Genomic DNA, 22213 nt, shown 5'->3' on the forward strand with positions numbered 1-22213 from the left:
CGGGCTCAGTTCCGGGAGCCGGAATTCGGCTGCTTAGTGCTTGTTGTATGCTCTGATAGGAGCAGGGTCCAAGAAGCAGCCTCCGCAGGCTCCGCGGGACGGTTCCGGGAGCCGGAACTCGGCCGCCCCGCGCTCGGTGTTCGCTCCGATAAGCTCAGGTTCTAAGAAGCACCCAGGCGCTGAACCCTAGCAATCTGTCTGCAAGCCGCAGGTGAATTGCAGCCTGAAATTACCTGATCTATGGCTGAATGAGCTGCGGTCAGTCTAAAACAGGGAAGGTGACGTCAGTTTACCATCATGGTGGCTGCTGGCCTCCTCTGTGGTCTGACCGGTGTGGAGAACCGAGATGGACCGCTTCCTTTCCCCCGTCTCGAACCCAGAATTCAGCCCTGAGTACGGTGCTTGCACGGCTGGCAGAAACTGCAGCGCTGTAACCCTGCGTCTCTATCCCAGCGCGCGCTGCAGACTCTAGCCGCGGGGCGGTTTGCTGAATAAGCCGTGTTACCCTCCGTGCGATAAACCTCTCGCGTTTGAGTCCCCGTAGCAGATCCTCATGCGATGGAAATCCTTCCTCCAGGTTCCGGAGCACCCCACTATTGCTGGAAATTCCTAACAAGATATCCTTTAGCCGTCCTGACTTGTCATACTCCCACACAGTGAAGCAGCACACGGGGGTAATGCACTCCCCTCGCCGCCATCTTCCTTTTGATTTCTATTTTTAATGTTTAAAGAAATTGATTATAACAGAGTCATTAAGTCTATATAGAAGCAATGCTAAGCCTATTTAGTTGTTATTTTAAATTTCTATTAATTTTTCACTAACCTACATGGATTTTTATTTTAGATTCTAACTAGTGATAAAATGGTAAAGTTTACATGATACATTTAAAAATGAATCCAGACAATTTAAGATTATTTTTCCTTAAAGAATTAATTAACTATGATCCATTGATTCATTCTATGGGTACCTGTACGGGAAAGAAAATATATAAATAAAAGTTTTTTTTAATTACCAGCAAAAAAGACACATAACTCTTTCTTTGATAGCTCCTTTTTTCTTGTATTGAGACAGAACACTTTAAAATGAAGGTTAATAAGCAATTATTGGCCCAGACTTAACTAAATACTGTAAATGTGATAGCAGAATATCTTGGTAAATATAAGAATTTTGAGAGCCATAAAATTGAAGACTTTGATATGTGCAAGATCAATAGACATGACTTATCACTATTTAATATAATCTTTAATTTTTAAATACTATGTTCCAATAAAAAAGTGTATGTCACAGGAAAACTGAAATTTCAATAAAGAACCAAGACAAAAGAAACAAACTTTGTATTAAAGTATCTTTAAGAGGTTATACTTACGCAGCAACCTCCTCTTTTGACAATCCTTTGAAATTCACCTCCACATAATGATCTATGTCTTCTTTTTCTTTGATCAATTGAGCACTGAGTGAAATGGAAAGAAATAATAAAGCACTGCCTTATGAAGTTGGAAAGCTACCAAACACATAAAATGCCACCAGGAGAACAGAAATATTCAGCTACAATAGCATTGATAATAAATATTATGCAATAGCTATGGAGTTAGGTTGTTAATGGACCATTTAGAAATTTTAATTTTCCTGAATGGAACAGGGATGAATATTAAGCTCAATGTTTTATAAATAAATAAAACACCAACATGTGGCAATAATACATATTCTTAAGTAAGTGGAGTTTTCTCCTCGATGTAAGGTTTTCTATCTTGTTCACACTGTTCTGCAGAATAACTTCCCAATGCAAAAGTCACATTGTGTTTGGAAAAATACTTATTTGACAATGTAAAAAATTTATTTGTCCCAAACATTATTAAATTTTGCCTTAAAATGCTGTTTAAATGTTTTTAAAATTTATTTTGTAGTTGTAAATGGACACAATTCCCTTATTTTATTTTATTTTTTAATGCGGTTCCAAGGATCAAACCCAGTGCCTCACACGTGCTAGGCAAGTGCTCTACCACTGAGCCACACCCTAGCCCAAATGATTTTTTAATTACACTTAAAATTCAAGTTATTATTAGGGGTTCAAGATGCAAATGATTTTAAGAAGACTTTACTGAGAAATATATTCACAGTGTATTCTTTCTTCACATTCCCTTGCACCTTTTAAAATAAATGTGCTATTAGCCTCTCATAACTCTGAAGATACGAAACCAAACATTTCTAAATATTTGTGTTTTATCCAGAAGCTATTAAAGAATGCTTATAAAAACTTTGCCCTAACTGAATGATAAAATGTCTTTCTTTAATAAAAAGACCTCAAGAAGAAGTTTTCTTTTCAATCCATCTGACTTTAGGGATGTGAGATTGGGTTATGTTTTTGCTCAGCTCAAAAAGAAAATGTAATTTCAGTCATTAAAAAAGACAGTAGGAACAAGCTTTTTCAGATTTTGTAAATATTTCACAGTATTCAAAAGTAAAACAAAATACACATTCATACATATACATAACCATATGCATCTATTGAAAGATTTCTCAGTTATAGAAAAAGAAAATTTTGATTTGCTACTTTAAAAGAACTTTTATTTTTCTTTAGCTGTGTATTTATTCTGATCCAGGGGCTTTGGTCTTTTCCCAAAATACTAAAAATGAGATATGAGAACAAAGAAGTCTCATAATACTTTGATCAATATGCCTTGCAGGAATTGAGAAGTATGCAGTAAGGAAAATAGTCAAACTTACATATGCAAATTATTTATATTGATAAATAATATGTGTATTACTAAAAGTCAACAAAATTACAAATGGCAAATTCAAAGTAGCACAATCTCACTTAATATTCATAAATATGATAAATGCATCAAGTTCTCTGTTCTGCATTTTCTCAGTGACAACTCTAATAGCTCAGCAGCCGTTCAAAGCGGCAGTTTGACGACGCACTTTGAGGGCCCAGCGTCATTTTGGGACCTAAGGCAAGGCTGTCAATCTATCCTAGTAGGAAGGCTGCGCCCTCATTTCTCCAAACCAGAAGTCAGCATTTGAGACCTCACAGATAAAAAGCCATATGCTTTTATTTCTTAAAGCTTCTCCTTTCTTTTCTCTGCACACAATAAAAAAAGGGAAACATCTCAAAACTCTATAGGAACCTTGACATAACTGCAATGAGGAGTGAGATGATTAAATGAGTACTAGTTCAATAAATAAATACCTCTTTAGTATTTCAATGAGCTTCATCAATCCTTTTGAAACAACAAATTTGAGAATCTGAATATGACAATATATACATTTCTCTTTTCCTTAATCAATCTTATTTTCTTAGAAACACTATTGTCATCTCTTATGGCAGAATTTTATTCAGTAAGAAACGAAAACAAGGGACACTTACCTTGGAATTAGTCTTGAGGAGCATGGTAGCTTCTGTCTGGCTAAGTGTATAAGCTTTGGACGTGTCATGAGTATTGGGGGCAGAGTGGTCATTTTGGACTATAAAAAAGCAAACAAAATGATATTTTAAAGAACAAATCTTCAGAGTACCCTTTCAAACATTATTATCAATCTCCAGTCTGTCAAGAATGCCTCTGTAGGTAGAGCTATTGCTCTGTTACTTGGGAATCATACTCAGTGAGTAGATTCTGCAGGTTCTCTTCTCATTATCTGTCTACTGTCTGATTTTTGGTCAATTTATTCCTCAGCTGCATCTTCATCACCAAGTGGATGAGGAGAAAATCCAATAAATTCACTAAGATTCAGATCATCAGCAGCTTTGGTAACGGTTTTGTTATGGGACATGGTTGCAATTAAAGCATGAAGGGTTTCAGGATAACTATGGATTTCAAATGTTTAGAAGAAGATGTGGTCAAAAAGTTAGGGAGAATTTTGGTGGGATCCTGATGGGGTAGAGTCTCGAAAACTAGTTTCTGATTGAGATAAAAATCTATTAATGGACTTAGAGCTCAGAAGTGTCAAGATCTCACTGTGACTTGGAATAGATCACTGTTTTTCACTATGACGTAAATGAAAAATCTTTTGAAATTCAGTGTAGAATTGGGTAGTCTTGGGTAATCTTGTGTTTCTGAAAAAAGATTATTACTTTGGCCTTAAAATAATTTTCACATAATTAAAATTAAAAGATAAGATCTAATGCAGATCAATGTTTTATATTATAGTCCTAATATTGGTTTATCAAGCCATGCTCTGCTTCATGAAACATAATATCTTCTTATTTCTATACAGTTATAGTTTTAAAGTCTAATCAGTAGTTTTATAGTTTTATAGTTTTAAAGTCTAATCAGTAAACATTAATACTTTTCTCCAGAAAAAAACATCAGAAATGCTTTACATTATATAGCATACATCATAATATAATGCCTTAATTCCTTTTAGTTAAAAGCCTTTTTCTGCCGGGCACAGTGGCACATGCCTATTATCCCAGTGGCTTTGGAGGCTGAGACAGGAGGATCACGAGTTCAAAGCGAGCCTCAGCAAAAGTAAGGCACTAAGCAGCTCAGTGAGACCCTGTATCTAAATAAAATACGAAATAGGACTGGGGATGTGACTCAGTGGGCAAGTGCACCTGAGTTCAATTCCTGGTACCCCCCAAAAAAATCTTTTTCTGACCAAATATTATATTAATAGTAACTCTGGATTAGGATGATTAGAATTTACTAAATGGCAACATTATGCAGAACATGTGTCAAGAATTTCTGACCAAGTTAGGGTTAAACTCCATGGACAGGACTGAGGAACATCAAAGTCTCCTAAATCCATCTCCTATGCTTTACTTCAGAGAAGCTCTAAAGACCAGAGTCTTCTGATGTGACAGAGTAGCTTTGAGCCAACTCAGTTTTTAAATCTCACCTACCCAGCCCTAGTAGATTTCAAATGGGAGAGAAGGAGACAACAGCTGTGATTTCTTGAGTCAGGGCATTCCAGCCTCTGCGAGTTGAAACTGTTCTGAGGTCCCCACTTTGCCTTACCAGGCATGATGTAATGGGCAGTGGGGGCAGGGTGATCTCTGTTCCATTGCAGGGGCATTCAAAGGATTCACCAAGAAACTTCCCCAATACTGAGAAGATTCAGCAACTTGCAGAGAGAGGAAACAGACTGCAGAAGCTCTGATCCAGCCAATAATTCCCATCAAGGTGCTTATAATCCGCCGCAAAAGTTGGCCTACCAGTATGTTATATAAAATCTTTCCTCTTTGATGTTTACTTGGGTTAGACAATTTTTGGCTAGAAATACAAGCATCTAATGAAATCAGATGCAGATGATGTACACGGAGAGCAACATGTCTTCTTTGTCACCCAGATCAACTGCGATTTTTTTTTTTTTCAAATTCTGAGTCAACGTTTTCAACCATTAAAGTTTCAGCTGCCAGTTCCTTCATTTTGCTCTCCTCTGATCTGAGAACATGAGCAGCAGGAGCACCTTTACTCTTAAATTTAGTTTAATGTAAGTACTGCAAGCCCTGCTGGCAAGCCTCAAGGCACAAACTCTGAATGGGGGGCGGTCAGAGCAGAATTATAAAATGGGAAAAAAGTTATTAGCTGCATGCTGGAAAAATATCCCTCAGCCAATCTAGTTTGAAAAGTTTAAGCTCAGAGTTGGGGTGGAAATTGAGCAGACTCTCTCCCTGCTCTAAACCCCACCTCCTACCTTGCCAAGCTATGCCTGTTGGGCAAGGATATTTTGTTCTTCATAAATAATACATGGGCACATAAGTGTACTTTATTTTACATAATAGATGATGTGTGATCTGAATTTCATGAAGCACATAATGTTTGAAATATACCACATATTTAGTGGGCTCCTATAGCAAATTACTTTCTTATCTAAGTAATCACCATCTCTTTTGTTCAGTATTGTTTATGCTGAATTTTCTGAAACTAGGAAGTAACTATATTCTAGCAAGTAGAAGTGGACAAAGAGAAAAACAAGAGAAAAAATTAAAGTATGTTTAGGAGCCTGTCATTTGAGGCTTTAATTATACCTGTAGAGCGAAGAAGCCTATTGCTCTTTGTTAATCTGAGCTACATGGCTTTCCTAGTGTTGGCCAGTGTTCCCGGTTCCTAGGTGAGCTCCAACCTAGTCTCAGCTGTGAAAAATGGGTTGAGTGCTGCTGTGTGGTGACTGACTTTGACCCACAGCAGAAATGGTGCACATCGCTCTTGGCTACCGGCGGTTCTCCCAGCTCATCACCGCAGAGGAAAACACAGGGCAGAGTGATTACAGCAAGGGGAATTGCTCAGATTCAGGTGAGTAAGAGAAAAGCAGAATAAGAGTACCTCTCTGGCTGGTATCAAAATGAGCTTAGCCCCAGGAACCCAGGCTGAAGCAGTCTGTTAGGAGGACCCAGAGGCTGCCCCCTCAGTGCCAGTAAGTCGGCTGTGCTACATGTGGCACCATGGGGCTGAGACAGAGATCAAAAGGCCGCCTAAAGCCATTCCACTGTTGGTATTCAGAAGAGATTTGGTGCATTCTTTGATCTGCTGGTTGGTTCTTGTATCAGCGGTTACAGTCTCTAAGTTTGGCCCCCACATGCAAAGACAAATGAGAATGAGAATACAGGATGAAAGGTTTGAGAGTTCTGGGTCAGGCTGAAAGTGTCCCATGGTGTGAGTTTAAATTTCTGGCCCCCAAGTAAAATTCTTCAAAGAGTAACCCTCCTTCCCACTATCCCCAGAGATGCCCTCATCAGAAAACACAAAGGATGTGGGGGGGTACTACTACTTTGTAGACAGAGGCTACTTAGGGAGGGACTGTCTGAGGTTGACCAATGTCCCCAGAGTTCAGCCATTTTTGGATAGAAGCTGGGATGAGAGAATTAAAGCCCATAAACCATATATATATATATATATATATATATATGATATGTATTATATGTATATATAATATGTATATGTAGATTATAGATATAGATATATAAATATACATACATATCAATCAAGAGAGTTAAAAATAAATATGACTTTGCTACTATGTACAAAAATCATCCAGAAGAATGAAAACTTTTCATACCATCACCACAAGCTCTTTTACTATGAAACTTTAAAAGAAAACTACAGAATCTAACAAACCATGCTCCTTGAAAGAGCAAAAAAGAATTCACACGAATGATTTTAAGAAGTCAATAAATAATGTTTATCCCTTGCACCATAATTTTTGGATGCTTATAGCATTCTGTGGTGGATAATTACATAGGTTGTTAAGTAAATAGAAATCACACATTTCCTGCCAACTGACATTTATTGATGGTTAGATCAAAACAGAGAGTAGGAAAAGTGTTTGAAGGCAGGCCACGTTTCACCTAACTTATATTTGCAAATTACTGCTGAAGTTCTATCCAGGCTTACAGACTTCAGCCTGGAAATCAGGAGGAAAAATAAAATAGTAAAGAGAGAAGGAAAATTAAAAATGCGGTCAACAGAAGAACTCCTCTGCCACCCTAAGCACGCAATAAGGTTCATTCATACAACAAATATTATGTGTTTGTACCTAGTATTTGTATATGTTCCTACTATGTATTTAAATGAATTACTGTTAAAAATAAACCACCCAAAGTGTAGACCCAATGAAACTTATCACTAATTTGATGAAATATCAAAACACCTGAAATATGTGTATGTACTGATATAGTACAATACAAATGTGATATTAGGGATAATCACTTGTTTGTTCTCTAAAGCTTATGAGATGGAGTTTTCTTCACCCAAACAGAAAACAGTTTAATCCCCTTTTTGTTCTCTCCTAGTTCTAAGAAAGTTTTAAGAAAACTACAGAAGAAATATCACAAAAATTATGCTCCTTGAAAGAGCAAAAAGAATTCACACCTATCAACTTTTTCCTACCCCTGTTTATTTTTCATGGCTCTGAGAGGGTCAGGTGAATTGGGGCGCAAGAATAGCGCCTTTCTCTAGTCCTTTGGATTGTTTTTTGAATGAATTGGCTAGGGCCTCAACTTAGGGAGCCTGAGGCCCACTGATGGAGAAAGGTCTCGGGGCTGGGGAACGGACTGCCTGGAAAGAACAGCCCACCTCAACAAGGAGCTGAGAAAGCCCTGTCCCCAGTCTCGCCCCCAGCGTCACGAACCTCGGTGAACTGGCCCTAGGGAGCAGCTCTGGTTTTCCGTTCTGCAGAAGTCAGTCCCCTCCGGTGGCAGGTGCAGGGTGCCGACGCCGCCCCCTCCTCCCGTGGAGTTTCCGAGACCTGGCACCGCTGGGCAGAGAGAGGGGACGCCTAGAGCGTCTCCAGGGAAACAGAGGGGCGAGGCGGGGCGGTCGGGGGCGGAGTTAGGCTAAACCGGGGTCGGGGATTGGGCAGCTCTCAGACTCTGAGGGGAGGGGGCGGTACCTGGGGGGGAAGAGGGTGGAGCCTACCGGCGGCTGGGCGGGGCGTTCGGTCCGAGCCAGCCCATCTAGCAGGATCACTTTCAGAAGTTTCCTTAACCCAGGGCCTGGAGTTTGCCTGAGTCATTTCTCAAGGTACTGCATTCTCAGTCTTTTGCAGTTTCCCATTAGTCCACAAGATTGATAGGAAGACGCTCAGCTTGACATTCATGACCCTCGTAATCTGATGTCACTTTATCCATCTAGATAAATAATTCAGTGTTCCCTTGGTCAACTCTGCTGCTGCAGGACCCACATAAATACCCTTCCAGATCCTGACTCCCCAAAGATAACCCGTTTTGGAATTGTGGTCAGCTAACAAATGCAAGGTCTCTTTCAGAGAATCTCCCTGCATTCTGCCGCCTCCTCTCCCCCCCCCCTCCTCCTCCTTTTTCTTATTTACCTGAAATTTAGGATTTCATATTTTCTCTAAATAAACTGTTAATCTTGATCCATCATTCCATCCATCCCTTCTCTCATACATAAGTGCAAATAAATGAGTCTTCTTGCTCATTCTTTCATATATATAGGGGGCAAGAGAGTGGGGCTTGCTGCCTATTAAAAAATATAAATGTACTGCAAAGTAAGACTTTTATGCATTGCCTACTGTCACACACTGCTCACCCGAGTTATTCTATTAACCGTAAATTGATTCTATTTGGAGAACAAGCACAACAGCCATAACCACACTTTCATTCCAACATCTAATTTGCTGTAACAAATCACTAAATTATTTCCATCAAGCAAGTTTATATTATGTATTCAATTGATCACTGTGATTACCTGTAACTCGTCTCCACCTCATTCCCCACATCAGGAAGGCTAGTTCTATTCTGTGAATTCATTACCCAGTGTTCAGCACCATTTTAACACAATCCCACTGTGGGCTGTGTGAATTCTCTCCCAGCCTTCACACTTAGAGGTTTATGGATTCCATGCACCTTTCCTTCCCACGTGAGACTCTTTGGTGGCTTTCTAGGAGGCTCCCTCCTGCCTCTTTGGACTTAGTCTTCTGGTTTGCTGATTTTTCACTGGCACTTCTTTGACTAATTCTCTTTGTTCTGCGGTTTGGCTTAAGATTCCTCAGAGCTAGAAAATTCAGTTAGAGAACTTTTATATGCTACTGGCTTAAGAAAAAAAAAACTGTTTCCTACAACAAAAGGATGCTAGCCTCAGAAGCCACTTTATCTAGAGACTCAGACCCTTCTGAAAGGTTTGAGGACTCTAGGACACCCCTACCCTTTGCAACACAAAATTAATCTCTCTATCCCTTCTTCTTACACCTACCTTTAGTATGTCAGTATCTCTTTGCAAGGTGCTTAGTTTATATGAGCTAATCTTCCCTGAAAGACTGTGAGCTCCTTGAAACCACAGACTGTCTTATTTTCTTACGAATCTCCTAGAATTGTATAGGGATTGGTCTGTAGTGTGTGCTCAAAGTATTCTTTGAATTAACTGAATGAATGACAGGAGAGATAGAAGTTCCTCCAGTTGATTCTTCCTCAGGAATCTCTCATTGTTTTCTCTCTCTTTTCCACCTAGTATTCCAGGGGGAAGGAGGGAGTGGTACACTAGTAGTTCAGATGCTGTTACTGACATAACAACAGCTAAATCTTTGCTCTGGAGAAAGGTTTTTCAGGTTATGTCAGATCCTCAAAAATGCAAACTATAATCCCCTGGTGGAAGCCAACACATACAAGCTACTCCCCTACATTTGCTCTCAAAATCTTTTTGATATTTCAATTATCAGTCCTATGTAAAAATTATTCCTAATCTTTCTTGTTTTACTGAAGAGATCCCCTTGCAACATCTGAAGAAATAGAATAAACTAGGTAAATATCTGAGTTCTTTCATGTCTAACAATGTTCTTATTTTCCCTATAGTTATCTGGAAGGTTGGAAATTTCAGGTTTACTCTCATTTTCCTGAAAATACAGAGACTATTATTTTTCCTAGTATCCAGTGTTTATGATGAGAAAGAAGCCCAGTGAAAATTTCATTTTCCTGTCTTTGTGTGTGATCTCAAGATAAAATCTCTTTGAGGGGTGACCACTGCAAATCTCTGTGGCCTACAACAAAGTTCCTTCCTTCCTTTCTCCCTTCCTTTCTTTTTTTGGTACCAGAGATTAACCACTGAGCCACGTCTCCAGTCCTTCTTTACATACTATTTTGGGACAGGGTCTTGGTGAGTTGCTAAGTACCTCACTAAGTTGCTGATGCTGGTTTTGAACTCGCCATCTTCCTGCCTCAGCTTCCCAAGTTTCTGGGACTATAGGAGTGCACCACCATGCCTGGCCAAAGTTTATTTATTGATTACAATATGCAACCATCCCAAGTCAGTCTTGGGTTTTGCTCCATATCATTGTCACAACAGAATCAAGCTGAGAGAATTACTCCTAGATCTGTTTAAAAAACTCTAATCATTTTTTTTCTTTTAATTTTCATTCTCTTTGCCTTTTTGTTCTAAAATCTGGAAGTTTTGGAAATATTATTTTCCAGCCTTTTATTGATGTTTCTGAGGGTAGAAGAAGAGTCAAATTTGTAGTCTTTGGAGCTCTTTCTTTTTCTCCTTTAGAATAGACTTTTCTTAATGAATATGATATTTTCTTGATTATCTCTGAATATATAAATTTGTTTTTTTAAAGTTGTCTTTTTTTTTTCTTTAAATTATCTTTTCCTCCAGGAAAATTTTTCTTTGGTTAAGGTTGTCATGTCTCTTTCATGTAGTTTATTGTCTTGGCTGCAGTATTCATTGGTGTCAGGTTCAGCTGCTGGTAACAGAAAAAAAAAAAAAAAAACATACAAAATTGAAATGACTTTCCATGGTTTCAGTTCCCAGCCCCTGTTTTTAAGTTTCACTATGTATGAATTCCATTCCCAAGATCAACTCAATGGCAACCCAGCCATTGCATCTTTTTTTCTTTTTTCCTAGAGAAAGCACACACAGGGGGATAATGGCATGCTCTTTCTGAGAACATGGATACACTGATACTTCCTCTTCCATTGGCGGGAAATCTATCACATCATCACCTTAAGCTTTAGGGGCAGCTGGAAAAGATGATCTTTATTTTGAATAGCCATATAACTTGCTAAAAACCAGGGTTCTATAACTACAGAAAATATGAAAGATTGGAAAATTGGGGGACAATCAGCATCAATGCTACATGTGTCAATTTATCTTGAGGAGGACTGGATCTCTGGAGCAACTTTGTCTCTATTTTCCAGATTGGACTGGTTTCTCTGCATTTCTTCTCTGGGTGAGAATTTTGAAAGCTCTGATGCACTAGACAAGTTATGTCTTCTTGGAGTTCTTTCAGGGTCATAGTATACTCAATCAGCTATTAGACTGTGCCCCTTATGCTAGAATAAAAGTTCAACCTTGGGTACCAATCAGTACTCCTGGAGCCCAGGTATATCCATTACTATTCATTTAGCATCTTCATTAAGGAGTTGTCTGGTGTAAAGTACTCCTTTCTGCTGTGTGTCTTGGGGTGCTGTGGTCAAATGGGGTGCAGAGCACTTAAATTGCATCATGTTCAAACCCATTTCCCCCTTATTTTCAATTCCTTGGGTTAATTCCTTGGTTCTGGATTGCCCAAAGATGCTGAAAAATGACTACAGGTTGAAAAAATTGTTCAGCGTAGCTTCAGGGATGTTTGTTTCTGCCTTGTCTTCAGAATGCTTTTTAAATCTCTCATCTCTTACCCTACTTTCATCACAACTATTAATATGTTTTGTTTATGATTCTTAAAAAATTTATTTCACAGGGATCTTGAGACGGAATGGAGATAAATATATGTGCTCTACTTGTCAGTCTATGACTGTTTCGTAAGAATGGAATTCTAAAATAAGAGAAGAAAAATTAAGGAGCAGAAAGGAGAAGAGAAAATATAGAACAAAAATAGAAAATGTCGGGGGAAATGACAGAGGTGTTGATTTGTTTCTAAACTAGTCAACAAAATCAAATACTTATAAATTGCCTATCTTAACTTTAGTATAGATAAATTAATTCAATCCTCTAAAAATTTAGATCAGATCACTTCATTTGCATGTGAGTTGGCTTTATGCATCCGTTTTCTCTCCCAGTGTTAGTGTCCTATCCTCCTGTAGCCAACAGAATGTGACAGAAAATAGGCCAGTCTCAGAAACCTTACCTTGGAATTTGAATTTTGAGTTGCAAAACAAAGAGACTAGATACCTTTGGCATTTATTTCATATGAGCAGTGGTTTTCTATCAAAACAATTCCTACCAATAAATAAATAAATAAAAATCACTGTTTGGGTTTCTGTTCCTCTTACCCTCAGAATCCACATTGATTTTTGTGGGTTCCAAATACCCACTATTTAAACCTTTGTCCATTTTCTTTAGCCACACTGGGCTACAGTACAGATTTGTTGCTTGGGATTATGTCCTCACTTATACGGATGTTGGTACCAGAGGCTGCATTGTAGGCTGCATAAGGGAAATATGAAGTTCTCTGGTGTGGTCATCCACACTGAGCTAAAGTAATGAAGTCCTGGTTCTTGCTTGTGAAGAAAACACAGCAAAACACGATGCTTATGGTCAAATAGCAAATAACTGAGACTATTGGTGTTGAGGATAAAACTCTCACTGACCATGGAGTTGCCACCAAAGATCATCATAAAACAATGATGAGTTCAAGCATTTGGGATTGAATTCATGCTTTTGGTAACATCAGATAATTTAAAGTAGAGAATAAAATCTCAAAAGAATAAGTTCTGTTCTCAGAACCCAGAATACAACCAGGACTTTTGTATAACCACCCTGAAAAAAGTCCAGTGACTTAATCACACGAAGATCTGATTGTATAGCCCAGGCAGACTTTCTATGTGAGCATCAGCGCTTCCAGAAAAGAGTGCTACTTTAACAATGGAAATGGAAATGTGGGTATATGGCATATTCCAAAGACTTGGAGTAACCTAATGTCCCTAATCCCATTAAGCCTCTTCCACAGGGGAGGTATTTTTGCTTAGAAAATTCCCCTCTGTCTGATAGAGCTGTTCTTTCCTTATATGAAGATGCTGACCTTCTGCTTGAGGTTGTTTTCTTGAAAGAAAAACATGTTCTTTCCTACATAACTTTCATATCTGTAACAAGGAAGGGATCCCATCATGTCCTGGGGAACAAAATGAAAATAGTTAAATTTGAGAAGTTTTGTGTATACACTCACACATACATGCACACATCCATACATACGAAATTTATTAACTTATATCAGCACAACTCTAGGGACATTGTTATCTTTCAGAATGAATATGGATTCTTCAACAAAAGGGATGAAATGCAACATTAGAAATAATAATTTTGCCAAATGGTCTCGTTTTCCAGAGGCTATGAATTCCATATGGTATTATGGGCGACTGAGTGCACTCTACACTTTACTGGTTAATGAAAAAGAAGTTGTATTTTAAACATGGCTTAATTTAGAGGAAAAATTTTAAAGACCTTCAAAAACAGAAATGCTAGGGTGTTTTTATAATATATGAATCACTTTCTGACTATGCTCCCTAGGAGCGTCTAAAAAAGTTTTCCTTCATCAAGCATTTTAAATCTGAGGAGGACAATGCCAGAGCTTTTATACGTTCCTTACTAATTTCTTTCCCAAGATGGGAAATGCTGGTGGGAGGTGTTATACCTGACCTGGACACTGTGACTTCTGTGGAAATATAGTACTCCTGATAAGTTATTAAATCTCAAAGGCAGATTAGGTATTTTTTTTACTGTAATATACAGTCATGCCATTGTGTTAATTAGAATGGCATGATCTACACAGATCTCAGACTGTGATTAAATTGGTTCAAGTTCAAATGTTATTTTTTTTTAAACTAGCAAATTGAACAGCCTGAGAAAACAGGATTGCACTAAAATAGAACCATGAGTATGAAGAGGCTGAAACAAAATAGATAAAGAAGTTGAGCACCAACTGATGCATATCAGTAATTATAAACAAAAGTTGGGTCTTTGTATACTTTGAGTTTAAAAACATGCAATATGGACTCTTTGAAAACAATAAATATAACTAGATTTTTAAACCAAGGAAATACAGATTAGATGCCAAACAAGGTAGCTCTGGATTTCAATCCAGCTCCTGAAGACTTTCCAGGGTTGCTTAGGTGTCCAGAGTTTTGAGGAAATGGTTTCCCAGGCCCTCAGCTCTCAAGGATGCTCTGTCCTAGCATTAGTGTGCCTGAGTGCTGTACCCCTAGCCTGCTGCTTCTCCTTCTCCAGTTCCCTTTCATTTTATAAAGTCCTACCCAACAAAGGGACAATTTGAAAATGCTCAGTTCAAAATCTATTTGCTGATTCTACTTGATTGCATCTTAAAAGCTATATTTGTAACCCTGCAAGTACATGCTGTGAACCTTTTACCTATGTCTTCTCAAAGATAACTGTATTTATTTACTCAGGTAATTGCACTAGGGGAAAGTATTATATTCAAAATTGTTGGATTCTTAGGCAGTAGATGTTAATTCTGAGCTAGTGCTAATTTCTAGGGGTCCAGAACACCATATTAGATTTTTGGTTAATGAATTGTTTCTTTTTTAAAATTTAAAAATACATTTAGTAGACCCTGAGCCCATCATATGATGAATTATTCTGCAGAAAAACAGCAGCATTTTTCAGTTGTCATCTGATCTATGGAATAAAAGTTACCATAGAAGAGGGTTCAAAGGAAAGCTCTTGAGAATCTTCTTTCATGCAGCAATTTCCCTGAATCAGATCATTGAAAGGATTTGCTAGATTCTAGTGAGGTTCACCCAGAAAGATTTCCTGTGGGCAAAGGATTTACAGAAGCAGCGATATGAAAGCACAAGGCAACTTCAGGTTGGTCCTTTGTCTTCCTGTAGTTGTGCAGGATGGCAGAATGGAGTTCATCTCCAGAACAAGTTTCCCAAGGGATCTTTTCCACTCCACTGACTATAAAGACAAAGTAGGCTCTGTACCAGGTAAACAGGTAAAAACAAAAAAAGATAAGAAACAGAAAAGATAATCTACAGAATGGGTAAAATATTTGCAAATTGTATTTGATAAGAGTTTAGTATCTAAAATATATAAAGAACTCTTGCAGCTCAACAATAAGAAGGCAAACAACCCAATTAATAAAGGGGCAAAGAACCTGAAAAAAAAAAACAGGTACAGATTAGAAACCTATATCTTTTTAATAAACAATGTAGACCAGCTAGAACAGAGTACATTCAGAGGAGTTTCAGACATTAAACAGCTGCTCTGGTTTGAATATGGTTTGTGCCCTCCAAAATGCATATTAAAATTTGATTGTCACGTGGCCGTGTTGGAAATTGGGACCTTAAGAGGTGATGCGGTGTTAACAGGGATTGATGCTTTTCTTGGTGGATGGAATTGCTTCCTGAATGAATGGGCTGTTATAAAGGGAGGCTTCCTCTTTATTTTTCTCTCTTCTGAATGTTTCCTCTTACCCTTTTGATATTCAGCCATGTTAGGATGCAGCACAAGCCCCTTACCAGACGCAGCTGTCTGCTCGTAGACTTCCAGCCTCCAGATCCATGAGCTAAAGAAAATTCTTGCCTTTATAAAGTACCCAGTCTCGAGTATTATTATGGCAAGGGAAAACAGAACAAGACAAGAGCACTTTCTGTATCACTGGCTTGTACGTTGAATTCCTCTTTGCTGGGCATCCCTGGAAATAACCACAAAGCTACCATAGGTCAGCTGCAAGTTTACCCTGCTCTTTCCTGCCAACATAGCAAATCAAAAGCAATACTGCATTTCTGGAGGTATTTGAGATTTGAAAATTATAGGGATCGTAATTCCTTGCACATTCCCACTTAATCCATGGGTTAGCTTCCTGAAGAAGGGAAGGTGAATTTGATGGTAGCTCTGATTGTGCTATTTGTGATAGTGCCTTTTTGCTGAAGCAATGTGGTATACAGCATATAATGTTCCTCCCCTACATTTTAAAAAATTAAGAAGAAGAAGGAGGAGAGGGTGGGGGACAATGAAGAAGGAGGGAAAGGGGAGGAGGAGAGGCAATTTGCTTTTACCTAGCAGGGATAGCAGTATACTTTTTCCCCCTAGTTTGTTAATCTTTCAACCCTTATTCTTTGTCTATAGAGGCCTAAATTCTTTTGTCATCTCATACAATAACATGCTGGATTATTATATTGATAGATATTCTAATAAGCCTGAAAAACAAAATAACAGAAGTCAATTGCCATGCATTGGTACTATAAATACATGCCAAAAAATACAAGTCTTGTTAAAATACAAGTCCTTCATTTCAGTGAAATTTTCTGAAGGGGTGGTGTTTGGATGTTTGAATACTTTAACGTAGAGGACAGTTTGTTGAAAATTTCCCATCCAATCAAAATACTAATTTGCCTGTTTTTAGATTTTGGAAGCTGATATGAATTATGGCCTCTCATCATTTCCAGGGCTGTATCCTATCATGAGGTAATTTTGGCCATTATTATTTTCTAGCCCCAGAATCTGCACTGATATTTGCTCTTCTCATATATATGATTTTCTGAACTCACAGTGGTTTTTGTAAGTCCCTGATATCATTCGTTCCAATCAGTTTTTCTAAAGATAGACAGTTGATTTGTATTACTTAAAACAAAACAAACAAAACAAAACCTACTAACTTATGTGATGATTAAGAAACTATTAGATAATACAAATGAAATTTTAAAATTTAATTAAGAATGCTAATAGTTATTAATTACAAATAATATCAGCAATAATGAACATTTTAGACTATGTATGCTTCTAAAGTAAGCATTGAGACTCTAAAATCAATTAAGAAATTGCATTAAAGAGTATACATAACAATTACATTTATTTTTCTATTGTCACATAGAGCTTTGATAAAATTAGTTTGAAAAATTGAGGTCAAAATATTTTATTTAGCTGGGCACAGTGGCACAAGCCTGTAATCCTAGTGACTTGAGAGGCTGAGGCAGGAGGATTGCAAGTTCAAAGCCAGCCTCTGCAACTTAGTGAGACCCTGTCTTAAAATAAAATACAAAAAAGGGCTGGGACTAAGGGGTTAAGTGTCCCTGGGTTGAATCCCTTGTGTTCACACACACACACACACACACACACACACACACTATATTAAATGATGTATGTTTATGACCTGACCCAAAACATTGTAAAATATTTTTGAGGTTCAAACATTTTATATTTGTATAGCAAATTAGATGGAGAAGTCTAGCCAATATGCATTGATCCTACATAAACAGTGCACTGCACTAGTTACTCTAAGGTAAAACAAAAAAGTCATTTGCTTATTGATGCTTGCAAGTAATAATTTTCATACTAAATTTAGAGTGGAAAGACTTTATAGATTTTACCAAAATGTATAGCACTCTTGTAATTGTCATAAGTGTTTTTCAGTTAAAAGAATTTACGAAAATAGCTTTTAAGGTGCAATCAAATAGAATCAGCAAATAGGTTTTGAACTGGATATTTTCAAATTGTCCCTTTATTTGGAAGGACAATCAAATGAAAGGGGACTGGAGAAGGAGAAGCCACAGGCTAAGGGTACAGCACTCAGGCACAACAATGCTAGGACACAGCATCCTTGAGAGCTGAGGGTCTGAGAAACAATTTCCTTCAAACTCTGGACATCTAAGCAACCCTGAAAATTCTTCAAGAGCTGACTTAAAATCCAGAGCTACCTTGTTTGGTATCTGTACATCCTTGGTTTGAAATGTAGTTTTGTTGTTGTTTTCAAAATGTAAAATTGCATGGTTTCAAACCCAAAGTATACAAAAACCAAGTTGTGTTTATAATTTCTGTTAAACATCAGTGGTATTCAACTTCTTTCCGCAGCTGTGACAAATACCTGAGATAAATCAACTTATATGAAGGAAAGAATTATTCTGGTCCATGCTTGTGAGGCCCTGTTGCAATATAGTACATTTTAGGAATGTGATGGAGGATGTCGGTTCACCTTGTGGTGACCTGGAAACAAAGATGGAAAGGCAGAGGCCCCGATATCTCCTCTAAGGGCATGCCCCAAATGACCTGACTTCCTTCCACTAGGCCCTACCTTCTGCTGCCCCCCAATAGTATAACAGATTGTGGTCCAAGCCTTCAAACTGTGGGCCTTCAGGGGACATTCAAGATCCAAATTACAGCAGTGGGACATTATATGTATGTATATTTGTATACATATATATTTTCTATCCAGTTACTTGTGTGCACACAAATGTCATTTAAGATATTAAGAAATGTGTTAATATTTTTCCAATGTATTTCAGAAACAAAGCTTCTCATTTTCAGAAGACAAAAATTAATTGTACATGCCAGAAGCATTCTAAATTCATGAACAAAACATAAAATTTAATCACTTTTCTTAAAAACGGTTGTAAAAGATGACAAACATCACATTTGGTAAAATTCTACTATAACTTCCAGTACAGCCTCACATGAAAACAACTTATTAGGTATAAAATTATTCAGATGAGTTGAAATAGATGTAACAGAGATGCAAAAATGAGTAGTAGTGCTAAGTATTGGATTTGAAAGTCTAAGTCCATCTATCTATCCATTATTTCAACAAATCAGGCATTCTGCTAGGGTAGGAATGTCAAGTAAGTTATGTCCTCAGTAAACTTTAAGAGTGAAGACAGACATGCTAACTAGAAAACAGTTTCTTTGCTTTTAAGCTTTGTGATATCTGCATCAGCAAGAGAGAGAACTGGACTAATGCCCTTGTTTTCTTATTGACCTAAATTCTAGACCATCCCTTAGAGCCTGTCTCCTATCTGCTCTTCGATCTTTCCCTAATTCTCTCTGTTGTTGACTAATTTCCTCTTTAAGGTCTCCATACACCTTGCAGATCTGACTTGCTACCTTGATGCTGATCTCACATCTTCCAGGAATTCACATATCAGTTACCTGTTTTCCATCAGTTTGCACAACTGGTTAGTTCAGTGAAACCTCACACAGCACTGCACAGCATTGTGGTGGATTCTCTTCCCTGGACCCTTCCAGTCCTAGGCCACAGTACTATGTGACAAGTGATATAATGACGACATCAAAATCAGTGCCCAAAGGAGAAACCATCCAACTGCCCAGGACCGCATGGAAGCATGGAGGTTTTAGGAGATTATACAGAGGGGATAATGTGATTTTGAACCTTGAAAAATGAGTAGAGATATGTCAGGGACACTGAGAAAAATAGAATGGAAGAGAACCAAGGCTCATTTGATACAGAACAGAGACCTATGAAAGATGATTCCCGCCCTAAAACAATAGCACTATGAAACTTTAAGATGCAACCAAGATATTGAAAACCTGAAAGCATAATAACAAGGATATTAATTTAATTAAGCATTATAATTGGAGTAGATGTTTATAAAAAGTATTATAGATGCTCCTCAAGAAGATTGAAATAAATTCATTATTTTAAAATAAAATTTAAAAACCATGACTCTTTTATGGGTGGAATTGTTTACTTACAAGTACATTCTACAAAGGAACTTGGTCTACCTGACTCCCAAGCTTTTCTCCTAAATCACATTGCCTTTAATTAACTTTTTTCCTTCTGATCTATTTATCATTAAGTATCCACATCACAAAAAATTTCCTTCTCTATGTAGAGATTCCTAAGTGGATGGAAAGCATGATCATATTAATTAACATTAATATTTAGTTTCTTCTGGAAACTATATTCTCACCATAAATTAATGTGTTGAGATTTTGGTTTATGTACTTGCATGTGTAAGTTTGGTTATTTGGTCTTAAAGCCTTTACTAAGACTAATCACCCTTGAGTATGCTGCAGAGTTTCTAGAGCTACAGATCTGGGGAGCAAATATCTGAGTCAAGTGGCCCATTTGGAAAGGACCATTTTATGAAGACTGGTTTAGTGACCACTGACTTCTCTTAGTGATATCCCTAACTTGTCCCTCCTAATTAATGCAATAATTATACATTCATGTGATTTATTAAAACTTTGTATGTACCATTAGAAACTAGAAGAGAAAGTAGAATATCAATGAAATTTTTTTAGTAACTCTGTTAGTTTGTGTTGCTATGACAAAATACCATAGAATGGGTAATTTATAAATAATAGTTTATATAAATTAAATAGCAGTTAACTTATAAATCACAGTTCTGGGAGCTGGGAATTCCAAGATCAGTTTATCAGCAAGTTTGGCATCTGGTGAGGGCCTGAACTTTGCTTCCAAGATGGCACCTGTTTGCTGCTTCCTCTGGAAGATATGGATGCTGCGTGTGGGTGATAGAGATGAGCCCACTCCTTCAAGGTCCATACACCTATCCATGAAGGTTCTGCCTTTGTGCCTTAATCAACTCCTTATGGTCCACTTCTTAATAGTATCACATTAGTGATTAAGTTTCAACATATGAATTTTGGGGAACACATTTAGACCACAGCAATAGTCTAACCAGGAAAGCAGATTGAACACTAAAAACTAAAGAATTTAGCTGGGCATTGTGGCACATGCCTATAATCCCAGTGACTGAGGAGGCTGAGGCAGGAAGATCCCGAGTTCAAAGACAGTCTCAGCAATGGTGAGGAGCTAAGCAACTCAGTGAGACTCTGTCTGTAAATAAAATACAAAATAGGGCTGGGAATGTGGCTCGGTGGTTGAGTGCCCGTGAGTGAGTTCAATCCCCGGTACCCCAAACAAAACAAAACAACAACAAAAAACCAAAAAAAAGATGAGGGGTATAATAATATGTTCAGGAACAAGTAGATAATGGACTGGAGGTTTGTGGTGTAGGCTTGTTTTAGATNTATATATATATATATATATATATATATAAACTTATGGAAAGAAACAAATTAAGACTCGGAGTTCCAACTGGGACACATTACCTTCTAAGTTTGGAGTGTTGTCTTACAGGATATATTATGTACTCTGAACCAGGAATCAATGTACAGTGCTGTCTCACAGAGCCAGGATTCTAGGGTCCAAGAACCCAAAGGTAGAAGTGACACTGCTTGACATTGCACATGATATCTAATTTGTAGAAATTTACTACTCAGCAATATAAAACTCTAGAATGTGCTCCGTAAAAGCTCTTAGCACCAAAAGGAGAAATGATTCTACTAGGGGACCCAAATTTACTTCTGTTGAATTGGAGGCTAAGACCACCAGATGGTGTTTTGGGCTCCTCCTAGAGGTTGTTGGATTAAATGGGATGACTGATCTTCTCTATCAAGACAAAATCAAACTAGGACAAAATCCAGGGGAGTCTTGAAGTGTCTTTCAGACATTTGTGTCTAATGGCTAGAGCCATTAGAAGACTACAACAATCTCATAATTTTGGAACACCAAGAAACCATATGCATTTGACATGATATAAGCACCATAAGATGGTGCTGCAGCCGGACAAGATGGACTTACTTAATTATGCACAAAATTCACAGATTGAAGGCATATTTTTCATAAGCAGAATCTTGCTCAGTTAATGATTCCTACTGGTTTTCTAATAGAAAAATATTAATGTGTTGCTTAAAATACAGAAGTCTCAAAAGTTCTCCAAATCATATCTCCTTTTTAAAACATTCAGATTGAGAGTTGAAATAGAGACGGCAGTGCTGTTGAAGACTAAAGAAGCTACCATTGTTAGCATTCTCAGTAGATAGAGTTCATCGTGCAAGTCGTTAAACAGAGATTCCAGAAGAGCACTTCTGTGTCACGTTTCACTGCTCCAACAACACAATGAAGGGAGAATAAATATCCTCAAGAAACCTGACATTCAATATATTTATTTCAGTGTCTCCATTGTCCCCTTCATCACTTTCTGTTCCAGAGAGAAAATGTTGAAAATTGCGATAGAAAACTGCAGATGTTTTCCAATGGCTT

At 37.7% G+C, this 22213-nt stretch overlaps 1 protein-coding gene across 1 annotated transcript in view; it reads right to left on the reverse strand.

Annotated features, from left to right (window-relative positions):
• The window catches only part of Ttc29 (tetratricopeptide repeat domain 29), a 216927-nt gene extending 208702 nt beyond the window's left edge, over positions 1-8225 (reverse strand). The window contains exons 1-3 of the mRNA XM_048813485.1: positions 8072-8225; positions 3369-3466; positions 1368-1451 (exon numbers count right to left, since the gene is read on the reverse strand). Coding sequence (XP_048669442.1) covers positions 1368-1451; positions 3369-3460 — 176 coding nt within the window. The 5' untranslated portion in view covers positions 3461-3466; positions 8072-8225. The remainder of the gene's footprint in view (positions 1-1367; positions 1452-3368; positions 3467-8071) is intronic.
• Between the last annotated feature and the right edge of the window lie 13988 nt (positions 8226-22213).

This window comes from Marmota marmota, unplaced genomic scaffold (assembly GCF_001458135.2).
Source record: "Marmota marmota marmota unplaced genomic scaffold, marMar, whole genome shotgun sequence".
Taxonomy (NCBI): Eukaryota; Metazoa; Chordata; class Mammalia; order Rodentia; family Sciuridae; genus Marmota; species Marmota marmota.